At 34.4% G+C, this 19,824-nt stretch overlaps 1 protein-coding gene across 3 annotated transcripts in view; it reads right to left on the bottom strand.

Moving 5' to 3' along the window:
* The window catches only part of CWC27 (CWC27 spliceosome associated cyclophilin), a 184,957-nt gene that overhangs the window by 89,182 nt on the left and 75,951 nt on the right, over window positions 1–19,824 (bottom strand). For all 3 annotated transcript variants that reach the window (XM_041765649.1, XM_041765647.1, XM_041765648.1), the window contains exon 11: window positions 3,947–4,050. In XM_041765649.1, the coding sequence (XP_041621583.1) occupies window positions 3,947–4,050 (104 nt within the window). The remainder of the gene's footprint in view (window positions 1–3,946; window positions 4,051–19,824) is intronic.

Below are 19,824 nucleotides of genomic sequence, written 5' to 3'. Positions count from 1 at the left end.
GCAGATGTGGTACATGCATCTAGATGGAAATTCATTTGGAAAATAATATTGTGTCTATATTGCACAATAGTTTACAAACCAAAATACCTAATAAAAACCGCTTTTTAATAAGTCTATTGGCAAATTAAATTTTTAGATATACTATATAATATTCAAAAGACCAAATCATCCAGAGTTGTCCCAAAACTTAGATAATGTAGTCTTGGATTAAAAGAAAATGTTTTATAAAAGCTAGATATGTAGCCATATAACCCAATCAAGAAATCTCTCCTGAATAGGTTCGGCTGATATATGAAGTTATAGAGCCAAAGTCAAGTAACACTTTCAACTTCTTTCCCTGTGATGATCTTATTATGAAAATGCTTATGAGAACCTTTGGATCTGTTCCCAGAGTTTATATAGATCTAACCATGGAATATCTTTCAGCTGAGAAGATAGGCTAACTTCTGACACATATTCAGGGATGCTTAAAATTCTACTTTGTTTCTAAAATGATGTGTAATGAGATGCCTCATGGGGTCATTTTTAATCATGAGGCAAGAAGGAAAACTGGACTTAAAAACTTCATAGGAGGGATCCCTCGGTGGCTCAGCGGTTTAGCGCCTGCCTTCGGCCCAGGGTGTGATCCTGGAGACCCAGGATCGAGTCCCACGTCAGGCTCCCTGCACGGAGCCTGCTTCTCCCTTTGCCTGTGTCTCTGCCTCTCTCTGTGTGTGTCTCTCATGAATAAATAAATAAAATCTTTTTTTAAAAAAAAACTTCATAGGAACATGTGAATTTCAAATATAATGTAGTGTTTACTGAAATTCACAAATATTTCATAATAAACAATTTTCTAACATTAGCCATACTAGTCAATTTAAAAAGGTCAAGTAAACTTAGAGGAAATACAATTCCAGGAAAAAGGTAAATCATAATGCATCACAGATAGGGGCTAAAAGCAAATTTTGTTCAGCATTTTAACAAAAAGGTGATAAAACAATATTGCTCCTAGTAGGACTCTAAAATTATGAAAATCAAAATAAAAAGACTGACTTAGTGCCTAGATCTTGATTTCTAAATACACTGGAAAACCAGAATTCCTTGGAGAAGTGATTGATTCCAAATCTGGAGTGGGGAAAACACAAGATCAACTTGGAGCATCTTATGCTCAAAAGTAAAAATGTGCTCAAAGTTGGGAGCAAGTTAAAAAGACATAGGAGCCAACCTTAAAGAATTACTAATAACCAATTCTGGTACTATTTGAACAACAAAATAAAGTAATGATAGTTTGGGATGATAACACATAGAATAAATATTCATAAGCCAAATTGATATAAATAAGTAAATAAATAGAGAGATATCTTTCTTACAGAAGAATTTCAAGTAATAAAAGAGGAATCAGGGAAATAAAAAGTCATCATTAGAACATCACTGTAAATAACTGTTGACTATAGGCAAGATCCACCAATGGATACTAAAGTTGGTGGGAGGAAGCTTGAAAAGAAACAGGATAAACAGTCTCAAAGTATTTTTTTCCCCAAACACTTAAAAATCTCAAAGGGAAAAAAAGTAACTTTAGAGAGTAGTAGCTCAACAGACATTTCTTTAAACACTAGTGATCCAGGTGGTATCAAGAGTAAAAAGACAATAGATAGCTTTATAATGCACTGGAAAGGACATATCATTTCTGTGGCAGTCTTGCCAAAAAAATGCATAACCTTAATCTAATCATGAGAGAACATTAGATAAACTCAAATAAGACAATTTCACAAGGTATCTAACCAGGACTCTTCAAAGTCACAAGGACATGAAAGACAAGGAAAGATTGAAGAACTGTCACAGATCAGGGGAGACTAAGGAAAGACATGATGACTAAATGCAATATGGAATTCTGGATGGAAAAATAGGAGAGAAAAAAGTTGTTAGTGGGAAAATTGGTGAAATTCTAATAAGGTCCATAGTTAGTCAAAACCAATGTTTGGTTTTTAATCATTGTACTATGGTTGTATAAGACCTTAACATTAGAGGAATATGGGAACTCTGTAACTTCTCTGTAGGTCTAAAATTATTTCAAAATAAAACAATCAAAAATAAATAAATAAAATGCCCTATTTTTTGTGGAAGCTAATATTAGCTGACATTGAGATTTAAGGAAAATCCAGGTATTTCTGGAAGATACGAGGAAAATTAAATTCAGAGAGGTAATTACTAATATAATTTCTAATTATGGCATAAAAAAAGATCTTAACATGGCTAACTTTCTCATAAATAGACTGAAATAAGCTCTGGAAGAATCTAGAAGCCCTAGAAGAATCTTCTCTTTTGTGTTAAGAAATCATTCTAAGATTCAACCCATTCTTTAAAACCTTTCAGATGCAGATAAACAAACTAAAACAGCACTGTTTATATCTAATATAAGCCTTAACTATAGAACACTATTACAGTGATTATCTATTTCCAATTCTCTCACTCCTCTATTAGATCATAATACAAAAGGCAAGAACCATCCATTTTTTACCAACTTCATACCTCTGGCCCTGCATGGTTCTTGAGACATGGGCATACTAATAATTATTAGCTCAAAGATGAATTAAAAGTTCAAGTAAAAGCTTTTTCTGGTTGAAAGGAATTATTTCCATATATTCAAAATGTTTTTAATTATACGGAACAGTACTCTGAGAAAATTATGTCTAAACTTAAAAATAAAATAACCCTCACTGTACTTCTTTGAAATCTCAGTACTGCCAATATAGCTGGTTTCTGTTCTGGGTTATACTTTACCTACATGACCTAGTCACACATAAGTTTATCCTTTCTTTTAAATTTAGCTTATATTTTGTGGCATTATGATGAGTTAATTTTTTTATAGTTTCATTCAAATCAATGACTTTGAATTTTTCACTAAATACTTGTGTTTACTTTGACACTTTACAGTCAGTCAGTGGGGGATATGGTGCAAATAACCTAAGAACTATGTCCTTTAGATGGTTATGTGGTATTACTTGAGCTATTTAAAAATAAATACTGCCTATGGTCAAATGCTGTACTGCTGATCTGTATCAGAATATGTAATCTTTAAGGCCAGATGTGGCATCCTATTCTTTGATATATCTCCAGTAACTGTTACAACAAGAACCTAGTAGATAAACATACTTCTTGGTATCCAAACAGCATGAGTATATGGAAGACATATGCATAAAGCAGATTTGTTAAGCCAAATTTAGTATATATTATTAAAGCTAACAATAAAATTTCTCATCATGTTCATTGAATATACAATATAATTTATTATTGGGACAAGATAACAGAGGGTTCCAATCTGTGAATTTGGAAATTGAACATTAAACTTTCTATAGCTGAAACAGTTTTAAATTAAAGATCATCAGTGAAACAGCTTTTTTAAAAGCCCTCTTAGTTTCATAAAAATAGTAAAATAAAGAACACATTTAACCTGTATTAATAGCAGGATATTATTTTGAATGGTTTCTGATGAGCTTTATTTATTAGTATTTTAGATTTTCAGTGTCTTAACATAAACAAGACTTTAATTTCATATTATTCAAAGCAATGCACAAATGTTTACTGAAGTTATTACAAACATAGTACCTAAATGCTTTTCTTAATGTTTTAAAGGGTATATACGATATAAAAAACGAACACTCCATTCTTGTGAACTCCTAAATATGTTATGGCAGTTAAATTTTGTCTGATGTCAAATCTCTGTTAGTTTTCACTACGCTTTTTAGAATAATACTTATGATCATGTTTGACTGAATTTACTTCTTAGACAAAATCCTAACTAGAAATTTATTTTGTTGGCTGTCAAAAAAAAAAAAAAGTATTAAAAAAAAAAAAAAAGCAAAACTCAGGAAGGAATGAAGAGGGAAAGAAAAGGAAGGAAGAAGAGATCGAGGGAAGAAAGATATGTACCAAATGAAAATAAAAACCTGATAAATATCCTTACCTTCACTTTTCCTTTCTGCTTGTTTTGCTGCATTTTCTACTTTTTTTTGTTTTGCTGCTAAGAGTTCCCGCTTTAACTGTCTTGCTTCTTTTCTGAGTTCATCACTATAAACCAAAAGCAGTTATGTAAGTATATAATACACTGAGAAAGAAAATTGTCTAGCAAAAACAGGATTATTGGTTTTCAGGTACACTAAATATCTAAGAGAAACAAAATTTAATTCATTTTGCTTCTTACATGTGTATTATGATATGGACACACAGATAAAGAATATGGTAAAAGCTGAAAATTTTAATAGCAATATGAATTACCTATAAAAAAATCCCTTTCAAATACATAAAACAGAAACAGGTAAGTGATAAATGATCCACTTTTCTCCTTCTAATTCACCTGCAAATTTAACATTCTAGTTCCAGTGTAATAAATCTTGGAGATCCTGAATCAAAACAAAATTTTAATAGAAATTCTATTTGCTAAACCCAGACATATACAAAAAGATGTGGCTTTAAAACTTGATGAATCCCTGAACTGGCACCAGAAGCTACCATTTATTAAGCAATTACATGCTAGGTGCAGTGCTAAAATATTTTAAACTGAATTTTTAAAACTCAACCAGTTTTTAACATACTCAATACCACAATTCCACCCTTTGTGTGAAATCTAGCAGGCTGATGTATTCTGATTATTAATACAATCATATATTAAAGGTAAACCGAGATGTAATACTGACTTTGTTACAAGTCCCTACATGACTGGTTTCTACACGCCAGTTTTAGGGCAGATTCACATTCCTGTGCTCTGTACCCATGACATGAAACCTTAGGGTCATTTGTGGCCTGTCAAAACTTTGCATTTCCTATCTGTGAATGTCAGGCATCCACTCTATTTCAGTAAAAGCTAGAGTGAATAACAGATATTCAAAGAACATTGTAAACTTGAGTAGGTTAACAAGTTTGGAGAAGGTCTAAAAGATACTCAAGCCATCTTTCACAAAAGCTGAAAGATTTCGTGAAATCTTAAGTCTAAATAGCCCCATACTGATTCAACCTTTGTGTTTCTTCTTGATCCCCAAGTCTTATACATTTTTTTTTTCCTCGTTTAAATCACTGTCTTAAGGGCACCTGAGTGGCTCAGTTGGTTAAGCGTCTGCCTTCAGCTCAAGTCATGAGCCTGGGGTCCTGAGCCCCACATTATGTTCCCTGCTCCGTGGAAAGCCTGCTTCTCCCTCCCCCTCTACCCCCTGCTTGTGCTCTCTCTCTGTCTCAAATAAATAAAATCTTAAAAAAAAAAAAAAAAGCCATTGTCCTGTATCAGTTACCAAAGTGCATTACTCAGTTCTTTTGACCTCTTATCTACATCCAACACATATAGCCATGTTTTCTATCTGCTTGGCCTCCAAGATCCTGGATTCTGAAACTTCCTCCTCTGATCAAAATCTATTTCCTTTTTAACTTTGTCTTTCATTCTTATTGAACCTATGCTCATTCATATTAAAATGTAAGCTAACACTTTCACAGTTCATGATCCATCAGCCCTATTCTTACCCACCAAGCTCTCTATCCATTTTAGATATGGTTGGCTGTTTCACTGATATCTTCACCAGCACCGTTAATCTTCTTGTTTGCTCTTATGAACATGCCATAATCACCTAGAAGAACTTGTTTACAACATGCTCTGAGACAAAGCTCCAGAGAGTATGATTTTGTTAGATGTGAGATATTGCCTGGGAATTTGCCCTTGTAACAAGTTCCCCAGGTGATTCCAATATGCGTGTAAGTTTGGGATCTAGTACATAAAAACCGCCCGATAGCAATGATCTTCTCTTCCTTACAACTCCAAGTACGCCTGCTTCACTGATCCTTTCATTCAGCCAAACAACATACTCAAATTTCCCTGGATTCTGCTCCAATCAAGTGATGATATCTTCACCACGGGATTCCTTGCCTGAACGAACAGTTTATGTATAGAGTTTACTTTCTCACCCTCAAACTTCTTAATCTCTTGCAATCTATCCTCCTTATACTCTACTGAGACTGTTTCTGAATCAACTAAGTTCAATGGCCTTTTCTCAGTCTTCCTTTTCCTCTTCAGCTTTTTTGTCATTCAATATTAACTCTTCCTTCCTTCTTGAAATTCTATTCTAATCAGACTATGTACCCCTTTAGAGTTGTGATTCTTCAATTCTTATTCTCTTAATTACTCCTTCATTCTCGACCTATCATTCTTGGCATTTTTCTCATTTCTATACCCTGTACACTGGCATTTTTATCTAACCTCATAACATCAAATGTCATTTTTATAGAAGTTATTTCCAAATCTAGATGTTTTGCCCTGATTTTTTGGTCCTGCATTAAAAAAAAAAAAAAGATTTTATTTATGTATTTGAGGGAGAGAGAACAAGCAAGGGGAGGGGCAGAGGGAAGGGAAAAGCAGGCTCAACATGGGGCTCGATCCCAGCACCTTAGGACCATAACCCAAGCTGAAGGCAGGCGCTTAACTGACTGAGCCATCCAGGTGCCCCTGGGCCTGCTTTCTGTTATAAATCTTCATGTACATTAGTGCTGCCCAAAAGAAATATAAGGTAAGACATACATGCAATTTTAAGTTTCCTAGCAACAACATTTAAAAAAATGGTAAAAAAAAAAAACAAGTTAATTTTAAAAATTTATCTTACTTCAATAATTTAGTATGTCCAAAATGTCATTATTTCAACATGCAACCAATATCAAAATATAATACAATATTTTATATTCTTTTTTGTACTGAATGTTCTAAATCTGGTATGTATTTTACACTTACAGAACATCTCAGGTTAAAATAGCCACATTTCAAGGGCCCAGATCTAGATGGATAGTGGAGGCTAGACACGGTATAATTACAAACTTCCTGTCTTCAAACTTGAAGACATCTCCTCCCTGCCCAAATCTGTTCCTTTCCCCCAAGTCCCTATTCGATTGTGGAACCATCTTCCTCCTAATGACCAGACTTTAAACTTCCTCTGGGATTGTTTACCTACCCTTTCACTGAATCACTGTCGAAGTATGTCATTTTCTGATCTGTCTTATATAGAACTACTCCTTTTGATTCTCAACATCCATGCCTAATTTAGGCTCTCATTGTGTATTCCTCAGATAAATGTAATTACTTCCTATTTCTTGAAGTTATACGAGCACAGGGAATAGCAACCACGTCTTTGCTCTATCCACTAAATACCATTATCTTTTTATTATACTATTTGAAAGAATTTTAATTTGGTAAGTAATTCAGACATTTAGATGATGTTTTCTGAATACTAAGGTCTTTGAGGGGAAGATTATTTTGAAATTGAATAGGAAATGCTGCATGATGGCTGAACAAACTAGTTATGAGAGTCATTTGAAGTATGCAAAGAATGAGAGGCAGTGACAGTATAAGCTGACAGAGGCAGTAAAGTGCAATTATCAAAAGATTAGTTTTGAATTCAGAAAGTCCTAATTTAAAAGCTAACTCTCTTATTATCTGAGTGACCTAAGAATAATTACTTAACTTCTCCAAGACTCAGTTTCTTCAAATATAAAATGGAGGTAAGATATTTAAAATATTGGGCACCCAATACATGTTCAAAAGATGGTAGCTTCTATTCTTTAGATCATGTTGAAAATAGCACTACAGTTAAGGGTTGTTTGTGATGTAGACATATTTTTTTATTATGTTAGTTACTATAAATAAATGTTACTTCTACTATATGTGAAGATCAACTCTGTTCACAATTTTTATAAAGGGCAATGCACACATAATGCCAGCTTCTAAAGATCTATCCTTAAATAGCCGAAGGCTTGGATGCACTATTGAAGGAGCCATAATAACATACAAACTGAATAAGGATGAATAAAAACTCAAAAAAGACAAAGTGAGACAGAAAAGGGAAGGTCTATAAGATGATTCAAAATTGCTTCATTATGTTGAATTTTTCAAATGATTAAGAATTTACAACAGTGTTAAAATCTTTCAGACTACTGAAACAACACTATCTGTTGGTACTTGTGGAATACATAACTCCTGGAATGAAGTGCAAGCTTTTAAACTAGTTCTTAGGTCACAGTCTAATTTTAGGGTTTCCAATCTTATATTCTCTGGAATATAATCTTCAACATTGCCCAAGTTAATAATGGAACTGTAAACATGATACATACAGACTCCGGATTCTTTATGTGGTTTCTCACTTAGTTTGCTAATTACTCACTGAATGAACAGTACATTTAGACTTGAATACCTGATTTTTAAGCTGAATGTTTTTTATACAGAAGACACTATGAATAAGTAACTACACAGGAAAGTTTTTATAACTATAAAGTGTGTATTTTCATCAGACTGTTCATATCACTTTATAGAAGTAGTTAAAAGCTTGCAATGTTTTAAATTGTGCAGCTTTTCAACTTGAGGTTGAAGATTTAAAATAGCAACAACACTTACCTTGCATAATTTTCAGTTTTTATTTTTCCTTAGATGCTTTTTTAAAAAATATTTTATTTATTTATTTTAGAAAGAGTGAGAGTGAGCATGAGTGGGGGGAGGGGCAACAAGAGAGAGAAAGAGAATCCCAAACAGACTCCCTAAAAGAGCGTGGAACCTGATGTGGAAATCGATCTCACAACCCTGAGATCATGACCTGATCTGAAAAACAAGAGTTAGATGCTTAAACAACTGGGCTACCCAGGCGCCCTCCCAGATGCTTTTCTTCTTTTCTTTATTCCAGGAATGTGCCTTAGGAAAATTCTGAGTTATATCTGTTCTTTTTTCTTATACCATGAGAAATATCTTAATATTAGGGTGATGAACTCCAACACTGGCCTTTTCTAACATTCACCTCCAAAAAAAAAAAAGAAAAAGAAAAAAAGAAGAAGGACCTTATGTTTGACAGGCTTTTGAAAAGAACTTTATGAAAATGAAGTGGACATTGGACAATAAATGAATTTGCTTAGAGATGTTATTAAGCAAGCTGACAGCTAAACATATGTCCATTACAGATCATTGTTTCTTGGACCATAGATACAGTATTTGCAGTTAGCTTATGCCTGCTATTTCCTAACATCTGATAAGAATTCATAACACATGGAAATGATTGCAAAGCAAACAGTACACCCTTCATGGTTTTCAGTCTGCTGCCTTAAAACAAAGATACCGAATCTGTTTGTAATGAAACAATGGCTTGGCTGTTGATGAAATAATAAAATAGCATAATAATAGCCTATCAGATCCATTAAAACTACAGATGTATGGCACGATTTTTAGCCTTATAGTATCATCAGCAGACGCGGGGAATGGAGGTTTAGCACGGATCAGAAGGTATCATAATATGTTGTAGTATACACGTGAATTGTGAAAATATATACATATATTCAGGAAATAGCTAACCTATTATATTAAATCAGGGAAACCGACGTATGTTTACCTAGTACCAGCAGTCTGGCCTTAGACAACCAGGTTAAAGCAATTTGAGTCTCAGTTTCTGCAACTCAAAATGTGAAAAATAGTAAGGCTGTAAGAAACGAATACAATTCCATAGAAATTGCTTAGCATAGTTAACATGATGCTTGGCCCAGAATATGTACTCAACATTGGTTTGCTTCTATTATCACTATTTTTCTCATCCCCACCACAAACACCATTTCTGTTTTTACTATTTACAGAATCAATTACTGATGAACTGAGACATTAGGCTAACTAGAGATTAAAATGGCAAATTCTTTTATTTTTCTCATGAATGCATAGATTTCAAAAGCTTACTGATAAGTTTTTGGGTTTGATGCACTGCTTGGATTAAGTACCATATGCTATGAAAATGAAAAATGCAACAGTTCAAAAAATCTAAAAATTACAAAATTCCCATATCCTAACTCTTGTTACTAAACACTTGGAACTGAACTGCTTTTCTTTTTTTCATTATAATCTAGTTGAGAAGGTGAAGAATTAACTAGTCAAGAAAAGTACACATATTTACAAATTCTGTGAGGAAGGCTAACATAGAACCTACCTTACTTTTAGTCTACGTGATCTTAGAAGGCATCTATCAAAAGATGAAGGGTGTACTCTGAGAGATATAATGCTCTACATGTCTTTCACAATCTGTTACACCAATATGTAGGAATAGAAGACTGCCATTTGGAAAGAAGGAGTCTAAATGCACCTGCATATAGCCTTCAGACTTAAAATCTTACTCATTTCATATGAAAGATCACATTTATTTCTAAATAAAAAGTTTAGACATCTGATGTAGATTGCCATTAATCTTGTAAGGTCTCCTTCACATCTTAGAAAGTTTTATTCTTTTCCAAAAAGCCTAAACAGTGAATCCTGCACAAAATCATGAAATGTCCATAACAGTAGGTGGTATTGCTATTCTGTCTAAAACCAAGTAAGAAGTTCAGAATGAAGCATGTTATTTTACAGCAAGATCTTGGCTTAGCTAATATTTCACAGAAGTGGAGTAAATTTGTTGTGGCAGAAATTCGGTCTTTAGCCATATGTCTATTCCACAATCCAACTTTACAAATGATATTAACTCAATATGAAAAACATGAGATTTCCATTTCCAGTAAGGCAACATACTAGGAAACCTGAAAATTTTCTTGCAATCAAACACTCAGAAGAGCTGACTAGATTTAAATAGCTGAATACATTTATAAAAATGTAATACATTCATAGCTTAGCTCTTTAAATACATAGCTTAGTTTGCTAAAAACCAAGGGTTTGAAAAATAAGAAGACTGACAACCAGAGCAAGAAGCACGGCAACTATTATTGGGGTACTCTGAGTTAAGTGGTCTTAGTAACCCAGGATTGTAGGTTTTAACATGTGGCTTTAGTCATGAGGATCGAAGTATACTCCTACACATAAATTTAACGATTCTCGACTCATTGGAAAGCTCAGAATAAACATGTCTACTAAAAAAAACACAGGAAGACTATAAAGAAGGTTGTCTCTTTCAGGTCCATGCAGGTAAGCAGACTCTCAAGCTAATATTCTCAGGATATCTAAGGAGGATTTTTAATCAAGGGTCCCCGGGTGGCTCAGTAGGTTGAGTATGACTTCAGCTCAGGTCATGATCCAAGGGTCCTGGGATTGAGCCTCACATCAGGCTCCCCGCTCAGTGGGGAGTCTGCTTCTCCTTCTCCCTCTGCCCCTTCCCCCGCTCAATGCTCTTTCTCAAATAAATAAATAAAATCTTAAAACAACAATAACAACAAAACCCACTAGTGAGCTATTATACTGTAATGTGCCTGTTGGAACAAAAGGCAAATTCTCTCTGAAGGAAGAAATTTTCAGTCAGATTTCAAAGGACTCTGAAGAGTTCTTTAAAAAACAAACAAACAAAACCTCCCAATAAAAAGATTTCCCAATATACAAGGAAATAAGGCATTGTGAGAATCAAAGGAACAACAAATAATAATAGAACTCGATCCTCAAAACTTTAGACTGTAAAAATAAAACAAGTATATTTATCACATGGAGAGAATAAAAAATTGAATACAAAATCTACATCAATGACTGGAAAAAGAATCAGAACAACCTTCAAAAGCGATAAAGAAAATAGTTAAACTCAATGAACTAGTGAATAGATGAAAAAAAGAGACTGAGTGAATCAGATATATCTGAAAACACACATAACATAGGATGCAAAACAGAGAAAAAAAAATCAACAACTGTAGGAAGTTAAAAGAAAGGAAGACAGAGTGAGAAAGTCCATTATAAGTGGAACAGCAGAAAGAAAAAACAAACTGAAATTGAGACAATGCCTGAGAATTTTTCCAAAACTGATGAAAAATATTAGTCTTTAGATTCAGGAAGCTCAATGAATTCAAGCAAGATAAATAAAAAGAAAATCCAAATGTAGACATATCATCGTCAAAATGCAGAACACCACAAATTGATCTTAAAACATCCAGGATAAAGGCACCTGGGTGATTCAATGAGGTTAAGCATTCTACTCTTGCCTTCAGCTCAGGTCATGATCTCGTGGGTCCTGGAAAAATCAGTCCTATGTTGGGTTGGCTCATTGCTTAGTGGGGAGTCTGCTGGAAGATTCTCTTTCTCTGTCCCTCTCCCCATGTGCCTGTGCGCGTGCTCTCTCTCTCCCCCAAATAAATAAATAAATAAATAATTGTAAAAACCAGCATAAGCAAGGATAAATCACTTAAAATTAAATTCACCTTTTTCTTTGATAGAGCAAGTAGCTGGACATATTGTAAAACTAGTCATGGACTTATTCAATATAAAATGATGTCTTTCATTATTGTCATTAAAAGCAAAGGACAAATAATGGCTTAATGCTTAAACAAAAACGATTATGGATTAGTCCTAACTAGCTTAACTATTTCAAGAATGCAAAAAAAGAGGTCAAAGTTAAGCTTGGGATATATTTCTACTAATATACTATAAAATAGGTGCTTACCCACTTTCTGGCTTATCATGCTGCCTTGAGTATAAAGCAGAAGACAAACCAATACAGGTGTAGGATAAATGGGTGGGCCAGGAGGTAGAAGGAGTACTAGCAGCAGTAATATACAAGACCGATTGGCATTTAGCTAACAGCACAATCTGAGTCAACACCACGATGTGACTGCCCAAAAAAGTATGATCATAGGTCTCACTAAAAGTACAGTATTCCCAATATGCATGTTACATCTTTTGTAATTGTTCCACAGTCCTTGGATATTCTGTTCTATTTTGTTCAGTCTTTGTTCTCCTAGGTTTTTGGTCTTCAAAGAATCTATTGATATATATCCTCTCGCTCAGAGATTCTTTCCTCTGTGTCTAGGCTACTAGTAAGCCCAATGAAAGGCATTCTTCACTTCTCTTACAGTGTTTTTGATGTGGCCTACTTTAACCAGTAGAGCTCTTAGGATATTAATGATGGTTGTTTCAAATTCGCAATCTGATAATTCCAACATCCTTGCCATATCTGGTGCTGATGCTTGCTCCATCTTTTCAAATTGTGTCTTTTGCCTTTTGGTATGCCCTGTAATTTTTTTCCTGGTAGCCATTCATGATATATTAGGTAAAAGGAATTGTTATAAGTAGGCCTTTAGTAATGTGGTGGTGAGGTGTGGGAGGGGATGCCCAATAGTACCATGATTAGATATTAGTCTTTTAGTCATCCCATACCTCTGGACTATGACTTCACAAGTGTTTCTCAGACTTTTTGTCCCCCATTAGGTGGGGGCAAGATGGCTACAGTGGACTAGAATTTATGTTTTCCTTCTCCCACATGGAAGGCTAGAGGAACTGGAATTAGGTGTTTCATTTCTCCCATAAGGAGGGATAGAGCTAGAGGGAGTTGGCTATTTCCCTTCCCCCAGGTAAGTTAGGCTCTGATAATTGCCCAGCAGGTTAGGCTCTCTAGTTAACTAGTTTTCTCCAAAGACAAGCAGGAAGAACACCATATTCCATTATATTTTAAAATGGTTCCCTTTTCTGGAGGAATCACTAGGGGATTTTTCTGTTATATGTACTATAAGAACTTAGTTGAACTCTCAGAGGTATAGCTCACAATATTGTGGGGAGGCCTCTGTATAACTGTGTCCCCCTGGAGTCTTTAGCTCTCACATTTGTCCACACAGAGCCTCCAGCAATTCAATTATAGTTCAGGCTTCTCATCCCAGCACTGTTTCCATAGCAGTTTCTCCTTGTGCTAAGGTGAGCTGCATGCAATTCCCTGTGGTCACCTGTCTGTCTCTCCAATACTGAAGGCAGAAGTTTACCCTGTCCTGTTTCCTCATCTCTGGTAGTGACTCAAGAAGAGGAAAAAAAGCAAGATTAAAACATTTTATTTTAAAAAGAATTTATTTTTATTTTACTTGAATTTAACATAATACTAAATGGAAGACTAAAAAAAAAAATTCTAAGTTTATATAAATGCTTGTGTCCAGAGATTTCCTAAGAAAGTCTTCCATTTTATGAAAAAATGTCATTAAGAAATTGGATTTTATTTTAAATGACATGATTCAATTTTAGGCTGTACTGATTAACTTCCTGACTTAAACGTTGAGGAAATTAAAATACTTAACTTTTTTTTCACTTTTTCCTTCCTCCATTTTCCAATTTGGGTTATATTATTGTTTTTATGTTGTCAATGTTCATAGCATGTATATATAGAATTTTCAGTTACATGGTCTTAGTTTCATATTAAAATGGATTTATTGTTCACCACCATCACTTTTTCCCCTAGTCCTCAGTTTAAGAAATGTTTGGAATAATGTTCACTTGCTGTTAATAATAGTTATTTCTGGATGTAGGTGTATTGTTTCGGGTTTCCTATTTTCTTCTTGCTCTGATATACAGTCTTAATTTTTTATGAGTAGGCATCACTTGTACAAAAAAAAAACTAAAGACATTTAGAAAAAAGTTTAATGAGCTACATTTATTACAGTATCAAACATTGTGAGTCAATATGTAGTAAAGGATAAATAAACATAGGCATAAACTAAGGGAAAAATGGTTTCAGAATACTAATCCTAGGAATCTGAGAGATGTATGGAGGCTAGAGAAGAGGAGAACTTTTATGGGAAGACGTTTCGAACATAACATAAAGAATAAAAACCACTAAGAAAACTGCAACAGATAAAACAATGGATACTGAAAAATGATGAGTTAATTTTTGTAAAGGTCCTACTTAGCACAAATAAGCATTATGTAAATTATTTATTAAAGATTTCCCTTTGCCCACAGTATTCTTGCTAAGTTTGTTTTACATACATCACAATGACTTCAATGTTATGTAAAAGTATGAAAATGTGACAAAAGATTTTAAATAGAGTACATGATATGAATTAAATGAGGGAAGAAAGTGAGGTCGAAGTTTTTCTGGCATTCAACTAGACTTTCATCAGCATGGATTAGAATTACACAAATTGGGTGCTATAGGATCATTTATACAGTGTTTCTTTCATAAATGGAGTTGCATGTGGGTGGGCCTTTTAAATCACTGAAACTTCCCATTTTAAATTTAGGGACCGTTGGCCCTGCCTTCTTATCTAATGCATGGAGAGACACTGGGGTCCCTCCTTCACCTGTAAGCCCCTTTCATGTGGCTCCTGGACCATTTGTGATGAGGACAAAAAGTACATCATAAGCTTCTATTCCACTGGAGAATGAGTCACACTGTTGCAGGTCTATAAAATCAAATCTAATCTGAGTGTAGCCTTTCTGATAGTAACTAAAAGATGGTGGTGGTGATTATGATGGTGATAATGATATCATATCTTATTTTTCTAATTTTAATTTCAGACTCTTCTCACTGGGTGGGTGGGAGTTCCCAAGTTCCCCAAGAAGTACTTTGCTTGCTTTTTCAAGACAGATGAGCCATTAGATAAATGGTGCTCTTACTTACCTGACTTTGAAGATTACTCTTCCTATTTGCCTAGTCTAATGAGCAAGCTTAGACTCTTTTGGTACAGATGCCTTTCCAGATCAAGTTTACTGCAAGGTTACTTTTGACCTTGGGACACTGATTTGTCTTGCCTTCAAGTCAGTCTCCAACTAGAGTCAGGGTAACGTTTTAAAGCTCACATTTGATCTTATGGATTCTTTGCTACAGCATCCTTTGATGCTTAAAGCCCATACTTATTAACTTTACTACACGGTTCTTCATGGTCTTAGCTATGCTTTATTCTCTAGCTCTATCTCTGATGCCTCACCCCTTGCATGCATTCATTCCACACATTCTCAAATCCCATTAGTTCTTAGAATGTATCATAATCTTTGACACCTACTCCTTGTGGCCTATACCGTAACTCCTCTCTTCCACCTCCTTTCCACTCAAATCTCAGTTTCCACGCCACTTTCTCTGCAGAGACTTCTGAATTCCAATACTGGTACACAAATACACAATACACTCCCTATATTTAACCTGTCACACTTATAATACCATATTTTAACTGACTGTTACTTCTTTGTAATATCCATTAGTCTAATAAAACCAAGTCATTTTACTTTTGTAACCCAAAAAACTAGCACAGAATCTGACACATAAGCAATATTCATCACTCAGTAAATATGTCAAATAGTACACTAACTAAAAAAATAATTCATTTCTCTTAAGCATGGGCAAAATGTATCAATACTAAGTGTGTGAACACTTTAACTCAGCAATTCTAGGCATGTATTGTAAGGTGCCAAAAGTATTCAAGCACCTGGACAGATGCAAAATGTGCTGCTGTTCATTATAACACTGTTAATACTGGGAAATGTCTATTTAAAATAATTATGCTACATAACACAGATTATATAATAAAGACAAAGTATTATTTGATTTATATAGAATTATGTGTTTGGAATGTGTGTATGCCTACACACAAAAACAAAAATAGGAGCACTTGGCTGGCTCAGTCAGAAGAGCCATGCGACTCTTGATCTTGGGGTCATGAATTCAAGCCCCACATTGGGTGGAGTAACTTCAATCAATCAATCAATCAATCAATAAACTTAAAAAACAAAAAAGGAGGGGCGCCTGGGTGGCTCAGTCAGTTAAGCACCTGCCTTTGGCTCAGGTCATGATCTCTGAGTCCTGGGACAGACCCCCACATAGGGCTCCCTGCTCTGTGGGGAGCCTGCTTCACCCTCTCCCTATTTTGCTCCCCCTGCTTGTATGCTCTCATTCTCTCTTTCAAATAAATAAATAAATAAAATCTTTAAAACACACACACACACACACAGAAAAGACTTATCAAAATGAAAACAATGATTAGCTCTGTAGAGTGCAACACCATGTGATGATTTTATAAACAATTCATATTATAAAGATTAACCTATTTCTGTTCAGAAAAAGAAAGGTTTCCCTTTTTTAGGGGGACTATTTCAAATGATTTCCTTGGAATATCCATAATAGATATTATGGCCCATTGTTCCTTCTGTACTCTTTTTCAAAATTAAAAAAAAAGTTAAACTAAGAAGTTAATCAATTAAAAATATTCTAACACCCAGGACACTTAATGCATGATCTTTACTGATTTTTGATTTCCACAGTGGTCTCACCGAATACTCTTAAAATCTTATTTTAGTAACGTATATTAAGTCAAGCACAGGAGATAAGGTGTGGCATATCTGAATGCTTACACAACATTTACATTTAGATTTTTCTATTTGCAAGACATATATGAAATTTAACATAAAGTATACTCCCATTTGTACTAATAAGTTTACTACTATAATGACAATATTTAGTCTTTAAACAAAAGGTTCTTAAAAATCTCCACTGCGATTTAATTATCCATTACTGTGGATAAACAAACTCACTTTATGAATTTGATGAAACTACAAGTCCAGGTCACTACAAAAACATTTTCCTCATATTTGATCTCACCTCTCACAACTAAACATTTGAAGCCTACGATATATGCTTCTGTTCCATGGCTCTAAGCCACTAAGGATGTTTTGGAGAAGGAATATAAACTTTCATAGTTTTTTAAAGCTTCTTTCCTATCCTAAAGGCCATGGGGTCAAGGAATGGGGGGAAGAACTAAGGAAACAAGCCAAGGTAGAAGAGGAAAGGTTTTACATTTTTTTTCATCAGTAAACAATAATGCTTCAAATTAAGGGAGAGAGGAAAAAAAAAAAACTAGTTTCTTTCCTTTCTAGATACATAAACCACACAGTGCAGTATGAGTACTGTGGATACAATAGGCATTAAGCCACAGCAGGGGCCGTTGGTTTGTGCTTCCTGACTTTTCTAAAAAAAACTTTCACCTACATTGTGGCTAAAGATATGCTCTAAATTAAGCTTCAGATTTTCTGCTTCTAGAACTCTGTCTAGCATTTAGCTGGCAAGTTGCATTCTCAGAGGACTAGTGATGGGATGCAAGAATGGACTCATCCCCAGGATACTGCTGCAGAAAAAGCCAGTTTTTCTATCCTGTGAGTCTGTGTAGGATTTAACTTTTCTGTGGGTTTCCTACTCTGTTACCACCTGGCAGACAAACAAGACCAAAAAATTTGCTTGAACTGTGCTAGACCAGCCCTTCAAGAAAATAAGGACAAGATGTGAGCCAGGAAAAGCACTTTGGAAACTACTTGCACCTAATAAAAACATATTTTTAATTTAGCTAATGTGAAACCCAAACTAGTTCAATCCAAATGGAAAAGATGCTTTATTTATATTTATGTGAGTTCTTAATTTAGGCTTGATTCATGCTTCATGAATAAAAGCCACCATTTTATAGAATAAGGTGCACATTTGGCTGTGCATCCCTTTGCTTTTCATTAAACCACTATGAGAGATGTGGCAAGATTCAACATTTGTCCTTAATTTTGTCAATAAGCTGAAATTTTCCTTTATTTTTTATTAAAAAATTATAATCAACAAGGTAATATGATTAGAATTTCACATGGTTACTTTTATCTTTTTTTTCTGTAGTCCCAAAATGTTCCAAGTACTGTGCCAATAAAATAAGCACACCCATGCCTACTATCTCATTTAGTCCTGAGCCAATTGAGCAACTCCAACTAAGGCACCAGATAAAGTAGAGCAAAATGAACCATTCTTTTTTGCACCCTGTCTAAATTCCTCATCCACACAATTACAAGTCTGTTTTAGTCACCGAGTTTTGGCATGGTTTTAATACGGCAACAGATAATCAAAACAGGACTATGATATGTAGTCATTTATATATTAATAATCTACCAAGAGGACTCATAAGCAAGAAACTATTGACATCTTTTGAAGAAATTCACTATTATTAGTCATTTCAAATGGTGTCCACAGAGTTGGGTCCACGTATTTTGAGTTAAGAGGTAATACAAGTGTTTACATGACATTATAGTTTAAAGTATACTGTTATATATGTACAACACTCAAAAAAATCCATGGGAAATCTTCAGCCAGAAAGATTGATGCTGTTATATTAACATTAAAAACCAAAACATCCTCATGAGATCCAGAGACAGGTACCCATCTTAAAACATAGAACAACCAAAGATAAAAACTGAAAATCTAGCCTGAAAATCTGGAGCCTGGGCTAGCACTTCAGACATCTATCAGTGGTGGTGTGCTATAAAATCATATGGAAGGCAGCATGTGGGGTAGTATCGGCACTCATCCCAACATCCTAGGCAAGCAAAAGCTCTATTTAGACAGATGCAGATTTGTGATGCTTTATTTTCTATAAATGTTAATGACTTTTGTATTTTATTCATATTGAGGGTTTAAGTGTATTTTAAAATCTAGTATCATCATATTAGGTATTGTAAGTCTTGTACTAATAACATCTGAATTCATTTACGTATCGACACCTGAATAAAACTGTTAAATTGTGATCATCTGTTGTGGTTAGCAATGTAATGGTAGCTTAAGTATGGCACAGTAGTTAAATGTATTGTTATCTGAAGTGAGACTACCTGAATTGAAAGTTTGCTCTGATTTTTTATTTTTATTTTTTGCTTCCCACCACAGCTCCCCAAAAATGCGCCTAATAATACTAATTACCTTGTAGGGATGCTGAGGGTTTAGTGAATTAACACAGAAGAGTGTGTACACAAGATGTGTTAAATAAATATTTGTTATTATTGTTATATTTTAACTTTACCAACAATAAAATGTTGATGCTGAGGTCAAAATTAATAATCACATTTTAAATTTGCACCCTCTCTGTAAAAGGTCTTGATAAAAATGAGAAAACCAACATAATGGACTCAGTATAGTTCCTGAGACATAATAAACACTTATAATAATAATAGAATCCTAATAGGAAAGAATCTTAAGAAATCATCTGGTTCTGCTTCTAGATGTTGCCTTCTTACTGTTTGTACACACAGTATCTTCCTCAGACAAACTTTTATATGAATAGTCTGTTTTCTTTTTAAAAATATGCTCAAAACAAACACTCTTAGTGCTTTACCATTCCTGA

This window comes from Vulpes lagopus, chromosome 8 (genome assembly GCF_018345385.1).
Source record: "Vulpes lagopus strain Blue_001 chromosome 8, ASM1834538v1, whole genome shotgun sequence".
In the NCBI taxonomy this organism is placed as follows: domain Eukaryota; kingdom Metazoa; phylum Chordata; class Mammalia; order Carnivora; family Canidae; genus Vulpes; species Vulpes lagopus.
This window is presented reverse-complemented; position numbering and strand designations above follow the sequence as displayed.